General features: G+C 33.2%; 1 protein-coding gene across 3 annotated transcripts; it reads right to left on the reverse strand.

Moving 5' to 3' along the window:
* Positions 1 to 5054: 5054 nt before the first annotated feature.
* Positions 5055 to 8454, reverse strand: LOC124836519 (uncharacterized). 3 transcript variants are annotated; one of them, XR_015783207.1, is made up of 6 exons: positions 8159 to 8453; positions 7790 to 8093; positions 7564 to 7654; positions 7240 to 7326; positions 6559 to 6640; positions 5055 to 5346 (listed from the first exon to the last, which is right to left on the reverse strand). XR_015783207.1 is itself a non-coding variant. In XM_047311689.2 (4 exons), exons 2-4 carry the CDS (start codon positions 7985 to 7987, stop codon positions 7298 to 7300), a joined length of 318 nt encoding a protein of 105 aa, XP_047167645.2. In that variant the 5' UTR covers positions 7988 to 8093; positions 8159 to 8453; the 3' UTR covers positions 6979 to 7297. The 3 variants fall into 3 exon arrangements, 1 of the variants encoding a protein (XP_047167645.2); XR_015783208.1 differs by lacking the exon at positions 6559 to 6640 and having other exon boundaries at positions 8159 to 8454; XM_047311689.2 differs by lacking the exons at positions 5055 to 5346; positions 6559 to 6640 and having other exon boundaries at positions 6979 to 7326.
* Between the last annotated feature and the right edge of the window lie 1012 nt (positions 8455 to 9466).

A 9466-nucleotide genomic window follows, 5' to 3' on the forward strand; every position in this document is an offset into this window, starting at 1 on the left:
CAACTTAAGAAACTCTTTTTGGTATTTTATCAAATAGTTGGTGTGCAAGGAATTTATATTTAAAAGAAACTTCGTTGGAATTGGGTTTTATGAATCATATGAAGATAAAACTCTATACAATATATCATTATTTCATTCAAACATTCACATCAAGGCATACTAGTCCTAATCCCTTAGCAACTAGTTCTAAATTAATATATCAAACTGTTAATCCCTTAGTCAATTTAACATACAATTTGCATTAAGTCCGATGCTAAGAATGACCAAGTTATTGAGTCTATCCCTAGATCCCAAATCACTTAGGTGCTCTATCTATGTCCATGTTCAAAGTTATTTTCCAGTAATCGGAAACATTCAAATAACATTATATTTCCATACAATGATATTAAATTCAAGAAAGAGCGTATAAACGAATAACGATATATTGAACAGGAAAATTACATCAGAGTGAGTTCATTATATCCAATTCCAACGAAAGAAAAATTTAACTGCTCCTAGTCATCTAGAACATACACATTTGAAGCAATCCCATGCAACAATGGTGTCTTGATGCCTTGAAGTAGTCTCCTGAAGTTCCTGAGTTGTTTTCGTTTCTTTCCTCTGTCCAGAACTTCTCTCAGGAGCTCTTTCTGACTATTTCCCACTTTAAAAAGCCAATTGAAAAAATAACTAATTCGCTAAGCGCACAACTCTTTATGTGCCAAGCGAATATTCAACTGTAACATATCTTTAATTGTCCTTTATTCGCTCAGCGAGTTGTGCTGGTGCGCTGAGCGAATAAAACTCTATTTAGCTGAGCGATTTAATGTTGGCTTAGCGAGAAACATCTAATAGCACTCCACTTTGATGTATAAATTCCTGTACAATTTACTGCACACTTTCCTACTTCTAATTACAATTTTTCAATGAGCAAAACACATTATTTCATGAATAAATACAAATTTTGAGTTAATTAATAAGTCTGAAAACATGTATTTTTCATACTTATCAATTCCCCCAAACTTGAATTATTTCATGTCCTCATGAAATCACAATACAAACAAAACCATAGACATCTGACATTTTGATAAAATGACCTTGCACATCAGAAAAAGTCACATGCATTTCCAAAGATTTCAAACAAGTATGACATGGTGCGTTCATCACCCAAAAGTTCACCTATGCATATAATATGAACAACCAGATCAAAATTTAACATCCTCACCAATTAAGTGTTTGTCCTCACATGATAGTAGATTTGTCATAGAACTTCATCAGCTTTTGCACCTCATCTAATTCACATACTTCACACATCATTGGTTAAGTCAAAAGGTCTTTTCAGGTTAAAGCTTGGCTTGGCTAGAAAAAGAATCATGGTTTTTCTTGGATTCAAAGTCACCACTTAAGAAGAGAACACCAGTACATGCTTCAATTCTCAACGGAGTAATCAAATCTCAATATATATCGCTCATTCCATACCATATTCTTTCACAATTCAACCTTTTTTCAATTCAAGCACCCTTTTGATCAACCTTTTTTTTTCTTTTTTTTATATGAACATCTTTTCTTCCCCCAAACTTAAATTCAACCTTACCCTCTTTTAAAGCATAATACATGTTCTCTTCTAGGGTGTATGGTAGGATAACATATAATAGGCTCAAGGTGGGAGAAAGAAATCAAGGTTCAAAAGGGTTCACAAATGTATCATATATGATGTATCCAGGTTGGCTATTTGGCCAAGAAGCTATGCAATCAATAATAACAATGCCTTTCACATCCTTAACCAAAAAGTGTGTGTATGTATGTAGAATCACAATCATGCAAAAGTCAATTCCATATCTAGACAAACTCATAGTATCTCTCAATCTCAACCATGCTCTCAACACTCAACAGATCTGGTCATAGTTCATACTTACACATAGATAAAAATATGAAGCACATTGTAGAGTAGCTAAACATGGTGATGTACAACCTAAGGAAGTAATGCTCCCTAGCGGAGTGACAAATGATCAACAATGTTGATAAAGAAGACGACGACACCATCGATTTTAAGGATTTCAAAGTAACGATGATGATGAGGTTTCTCCATAACACCACAATAGAGTTAAACAATCTTTAGAAACGTATTAACTTTTTCACACATTATTCTTCCTATTCCTCTCCTCTCACTATACAAAAACCTATCAATTAAATATATTGTATGTAAATTCCTCCCATTCAAACACATGCATTTCTATTTATGTTACAATTTAGACTTTTACCTATCCAATTTCTTAGCTAGATTATTTCTTTCTTTCTACGTTTTTTTTTTACTTTTATCATTTATCATTGTCAGTTTATTCCATTTTTACTGAGGAATTAAAATACATTGAATTGAAATGTTTTTTTAATTTAAAATGGTCTGTTCTTTTAATTATTTTGTTTGGTTAAAATATTTTGAATCGGGGTATTTAGTAAATAATACTCTATTCTTATAAGTTATATTTTAAATATAATATTTGATTTTACTTAAATATAATTTTTTTATTTTAAAAAATAATTTTAATTCTTTCTCCTTCTTATAATATTTTTTATCAATAAATATAATTTTATATTACTTTTACCAAAGATATTTTAATAATTTTTATTTTTTTATTAATTAAAATATTCTTTTATCGGTTATATTAGTTAAATTCTATCTTAATTTTCATAAACTTTACTTCTAAATTCATTCTCATCTATTTTGAAATTCCTTAAAAAAAAAAAAAACTCAATCTACTTTCGAATTTCTTCAAATTCATCCATCTATCTCAAATACTAAAATCCTCACTAAGGCCAGAAAATTTTTTAAAATGAAGCAGTGGCAGCACAGATTTAAAAGGGGATAATAAGCATCATTGCACCGAAAAACCCAAAAAACACTTTTTAAGAGAAATAGTGGTTGCACCAGTTTTAAAGGGAATTAAACACTGCACCGAAGGCCATAAAACACTTAATTTCAAACATGTTCCAATCCAAAGACATGCATCTGATTATGTATATCGCCATTTATTAGACCAATTAAACAATGATCAAGAATAAGGTATTTATTTAATGCACAAAGCAACTCTGACAGATCAATTTTCAGTGCATAGCATGAAGTGTATCAGCAATTAGCACCAAAACAAGCCAATAGCCATATCTAATGTGCCGTATGGGCATTCACCGTAAGCAATTAGCACCTAACAAGCCAAAGAATTTAAAGTGTAAAGTACAGTATGGTCTAGAATGATATATATATTCACCGTGCATGTACCAATTATATAGGTCACTAATATTTGATAGTGATAAAGTCACTCACGTAATTGACCTCATGTGGCTCAGTTAGCAGAAACATATATTAGGACCAAAAACAAGCTGTTTTGGGAGAATCAATGGAGGTGCAATGTGAAAATCTTTTCTCTCACACCAATAATTAGATTAGCACCGAGTTAAGGAACCAATTGCCAAGTCAAAACATACTAGTTCTCAATATTCAACACTTCGGCCTAGAGCAGAGATGTAGACTCAGTTAAAATCCTCTATCGTCAAGTCATGAAAAGCAATAAAAATATGGTTTTTAATCCAAGGGAGTATGGTTTAAAAATATAAGAAACTTGGACAACACGATTGGTAATGCTTAGCAGCATGGTGAAAAGAAAATCATGTAGAAACAGTGAGAAACCATTCTACCTTGTCAACTGAGTAGCGTTGCACCGTTTTATAAAGAAGTGTTTGCTAGAAACAATGAACCACAATTGGTGATGCAGCCGAAACATGGTCAAACCAAAATTCCATGCGAAAAAAAAAATCATAATCAAAGAACACATCATCAACAGGCCACGATCTTATCACTTAATATGGACCAAGCGACAATCACCATTCATAAGGTTATCAAGAAAAGGTGGTCACACACACATACAAGGCAAACCGCACTACCACATAACAAAATTATGCCTAGAGAGGCCACTGCATCACATCAGAGGTTAGCTCCCATTACCTATTCCAGCAGCCCTTCAATCCCTACCTCTTCTCTCCCAAACGCACATCACACAGCTTCTGACCTCAAAGCTCTCAGCCAAACCACACAGCTCCTAGCGGATACACACATTGCCTCACTGTTTTACTATGTTTCTTGCCCTAAATGCCGCCCTAGGTTTCTGGTTTAGTGTGGTTATATATATCTAACCCAAGCTTCTTACCCTAATACTGTCGCTGACCATCCTCCCTGCGGTTCCCAAAAAGTTGTTTATTAGTGAGTGAATCACACTATTTCCGACCTTTTATGGTTCTCCCTTTTAAGATCAAAATATGGCAATCATAATCAGAATTTGCATGCCCTGTATCTCTTTCTGTTAGTTACCTTATCTAACCTATAATTCACGTGGTGGTAGGATATACTTGGTTGTACTATGGACAACAATTTCCATATTATCCGTTTTAGCTAGTCTACAACTTTAGTCACCGTGTACTGAACTTGACTAGCTCTCATTCACTTAAACAGCAAGTAAAAATAAAACAGCGTGACGGTAAAAAAATAAAGGGTTAAATATGTTTTTAGTCCCTAAACTATTGGCCGTTTCTGATTTTCGTCCCTATTTCAAAGTAAGGTACAATTTGGTCCTCATTCTTTTCGAAACGTTCGTTTTAGTCCTCGGAATTTTGGTTTTAGTCCTCATTTGTTGCTAAATGAGGACCAAATTTTTAAACAGTGTTTAGTTTTCGAGGACTAAAACGAACGTTTCGAAAAGACACTAGTGCAAAAAAGGTTTTTTATACCTATTAAAAAAGGTTTTTTATACCTATTTTCGAGTAGGTATAGAAGTAGGGGGTATAGAAAGTTTTCACCTTTTCACACCGGTTCTTGCTCTGGTATAAAAGTTGGTATTCATACCTATCATTCTGGGAGCAGGTATAAAAAGTCATAAGGAAAAAAACCATTTTTACACCTGCTGATTGCACAACAGGTATAAAAGAATCTTACTTTTATATCTGTAGCTATTATAACAAGTATAAAAATGACGTTTTGTTTTTGAATATTTGATTTGTATGTGCTACTATCCATATTCAAACCGGTATAAAATTCAATTTCATAATTCTAAATAATTAATAACTTGAAACGGTTATACATAGAAATGGAAAATTACATTATTTGTAATCCAACTTAAAAAATTAACAATTACATTGTCTATAATTCAATAACTTGTCTTTCTAACAATTAATCACTTGAAGAATTCGATAAGCAATTTATCACCTAGACTCAGCTTCTTAAAGTGTGAATCATATTCTTCTAGTAGATCAAACTCAAATGCAGTCACGTCAATAGCTCGAACCAGGCTCTTATCACCCACTTTTCCACTTCCATTAGACCTTTAAATTGGAGGTAGAAATAAAATTATAAAAAAGTTTGCTTTACCTTAAATCAAGAAGATTAGTCTAAGCATACTTAAGATAGAAATGTATAGATTTTTATATGTAAATAAAATAATGGAAAATAAAAACAGAAAGAGAAATGAGACTAAGTAATTGTCCAATTTCATGTGAAATATCTATTATGTTTTATTTAAAGATTAAAACAAGAATAGAAAAGAGGAAGGCCAACTTTAGCCCATACGGTGGACAATGAAAGGAAAACCCATGCTACCAACTTAATTATATTTTTTTTATACAAATTAGCACCTACATGCCAAGACCGTAATAGCATCTTTAAATTATTTAAAAGTTTCAGAAGAACACTCATTTTAGCTGGACCATGAACGATAGCTAGCCTTGTTCAAAAAAAAAAACTCTTCAGCATATACCACATGGCAGAAACCATTCAAATGCATCATAAGATGGAATGAAAAGACATCTTTTGCTAGCCTAGATAAACAACATATACACTTATCAAACAAAACTTCTAACAACAAAATGACTAAAGTTGTATGTTTGGAATAGAAGGAATAATACTCCTTTTCTATACCACTGAACTTTATCTCTTTATCTGCCTTTTCTAAAAGTAATTAAGAAACCATATTCACTCTTCTGCAACTATCAAAAATTCTGAAATAAAACTTAGTCAATACATCTTCTATAGGCAAATAAACTAGATGAAAACCATACATTACTTATTACATCTAGGTTCAACCAGCATTTATTTTTAAAGAGAAATAACATCTTCAAAAGTGAAAATACAAGTAACAAGACTGCTGAAATCAGAATATTCAAGCTTAAAATAATTGCTTTTTAGTAAGATTCAACAATTGAAGTAAAGATTTCAAGTACTCAATATCCTTCACATATTCAAGCAAAGAATGAACTATGAATCATACACAAGCATGATTTGTAAAAAGATACAGACAACAATAATACAATGTAACTAAATAACAATTTTATACCAAATTAATCAGAGGAAAAACTATGGAAAGCAGAGGAAAAAGGCCCCTGCTTCAGCTGTTGTTTTACATAATTTTTTCCACTATCACTAAACATCAAAGAATTTTAATAGCCACAATTTTCAAATTAAAAGGAAAATAATAACATCTAGGCAGCAAAAATCAGTAATGTTACTATCACCATAGCATCACAATGAATTTCATTCACCTTAACATTCCAACCAACATTTCACGGCAAAAACCAGCGGCTTTAATTCCTTCTGCTAGCAACATATTACCTGCTCTTCAACCTTTACGAAACCATATTTCACAAAAAATGTTATTAAGATCATTGCTTCATATATCAACTGAATCCCTCACAACACAATCACTGACCTAAAACCATTCACTCAGGGATTACAGTAAAAAAACATTCTAGTCATTTCGTAGCTTATAGCTAAGTAGATATCAAAATAAAGTCTACATCTTCCACAACCATTGGCTACTTGATATTGCACGGAGAGTCACAGAATTACACAAATTCATTATAAAATCTCCAATTTCTACCGAAAGTCTTCATAAGCACATGAAAATAGCACACACAAAAAACTAAGTCAAGTAATTACATCAAATATATGCTGAAAAGAAATTGAGGAGAAAAAAAATCAATCATTCAAATTCAAGGGACAATAAACAAATATATCCATCCAAGGGAATGACCAAAACAAAAATTACAGAGCTAATTAAACAAAAGTAGCATTAACTTTAGGCCATTTAGACATCATCACCAAAGAAAAAGACAAAATACAAGCCATGAATAACCAAACAAGATTTCCCAATGCATTTCGGTGTGACATCAGCAAGAATGAAAAGTAAGGCAAGCACACAAAGCTAATCCAACATCTTATACCCGACGCATGAATGGACCTGGATGTACCCCAATATGTATTAGTTGCTCCATACAACAATCAGTTCTTCAAAGTAAAACCATTTCCAACTGCAATTAGATAGGTAAGAAAAGGATCAGCAAAAGAACACAGAATATCATAGAGTTCACTTTTTTAATAAGATGTTCAATACAACATAATGAAAACAATATTAGGACCAACAATTGTCAAACTAATCCAAAAATAATTGACTCAATCAGAGTCTTATTCCTTTGTATAATCGCACACAACAAAATTAAAAATTTAAAGCAAAAATTGAAAATTGTATTATTATCTTCAACACATACCTTTTGGAAATAAGTTCCCAATAACTCTGGATAAATTACAACGTCCCAAACTCAATGTCCTAAAACCCCTTTGGCACACTCCTTCATATACCTGAGATTTATCCAAAATAAATCAACCAAACATAACAAAATTGCATCAAAGTAGGCAGAGAAAACGTATCAAAATTCGAAGTTGAATAATGAATGGCAAATCAAGGGGCGAGAGAGATGAAGGGTTGATTAATACAGGTTCGGCGTCAGTGTGACAGATGAATTTAGCAGGCAGCGATCGGAGGAGACTAACATCATCCTGAAGCTGCTTCATGCTCACGAGGATCCCATCGATAGCGTCGCGACACCAGAGGCGAAAGTCAGACAAAAACTGATTGTTCCTACTTCGAGCGGTGAGAAGCTTCTTCGTAGGCTCACCGATGTTCATGTGCATGTCCTTTTTGTTTGCTCTCCAATTGAACTCTCCACTCTCAATGCGCCTCTCTATTTCCTCCAAACCTTCGAGAATGGAGTTTTTGTCGCTCGCACTTTATCAGACCCTAAACAAAGAACAGTGAGTGTTTAGCTGAGCCTTGAATTAGAAGAGTGAAAGATTGTGACTGACCTAGTGAGCAATCGACGCATGCGCTCTTCTTCCATTTTATGCCTTGCTTGTAGAGTTGTTTGTCGAAGGAGATCGACTCCGTAAACCTCTCCACGACGTCAATTACACCTTCTTAGAACTACTTCCATCTCCACTACGAGAGCAACCATAACCCACCGAAGCAACAAACGCTAACATAACCTGATGCATCCATGAGCATAGCCACAATTGCTATAGAAGAGAGAGAAAGGAATTGTAGAGAGAAAGATGGAGAAGAGAAAAGTGAATCGAGAAAAAGGATTTAGGATAGAATGTCAAAATTTTTATACCGATTATATTATCTGACCGGTGTAGAAATTAACAACGTTTATACCTAATATAAGTTTAATAGGTATGGAAAAAATAATTTTTTACACCTATCTCGAGGATAACCGGTACAAAATACTTATTTATTATTTTTTATTCCTGTTCCCAGTAAAATAGGTATAAAAAAATTTATTTTATTTACGATACTACAATCGTATTAATTTTTATACCTAATAAATTTCTAACAGGTTTAAAAAATGGGTATAAAAAACATATTTTGCACTAGTGAGAATGAGGACCAAATTGTACCTTACTTTGAAAGAGGGACGAAAACCAGAAACGGCCAATAGTTTAAGGACTAAAAACATATTTAACCCAAAAATAAATAAAGCACAATGCATTCCTATAGGCCAACCAGGGTTCTAACCCTTCCCCAATGCAATCAAAAAGCATATCTACCAAACCATCTATCACACCTTGCACAATTCTCATAAGCTTATTCAACACATTACATTAATCATGATAATAAAATAAATAAAACAAGTTAAATTAATCATACACAAGAATCAAACACATAACCACGTATCCATACGAGATGCTTTAACCATCTAAGCTACACTCTACTTATGCTAAACATATAACTTTTTATTAGAAATATGCTAATAAAACCCAATGAGCCAAAACCCAAACATCATCCCCCTTAAAGAAACAGGGTGCAACACTTGAACGCCACTTTCTTTTCGCACACAAGGCTAAAGAAAGCCGCTTTCCCGCATCGCACGACCAAAAGAGTCATCACTGGATTTACTAGGTACGTCGAAACGATCCCACAACAACCTGTCTATCCTCACACACTTACAACCAATAAGAAGCAATACATTCATGTTCAAACATCACAACAACCAACCACACAACTTGGCAACAAAACAGAATGAAACAGCCAATAACCCCTACGGCTTAACTGTCATCACAAACAATTTGACAACAAACCTAAACAAGATAGCATCATACCAAATATTTTGA

The sequence above is a fragment of the Vigna umbellata genome, chromosome 1, assembly GCF_029865625.1.
Source record: "Vigna umbellata cultivar VRB3 chromosome 1, Vumbellata_1.0, whole genome shotgun sequence".
In the NCBI taxonomy this organism is placed as follows: domain Eukaryota; kingdom Viridiplantae; phylum Streptophyta; class Magnoliopsida; order Fabales; family Fabaceae; genus Vigna; species Vigna umbellata.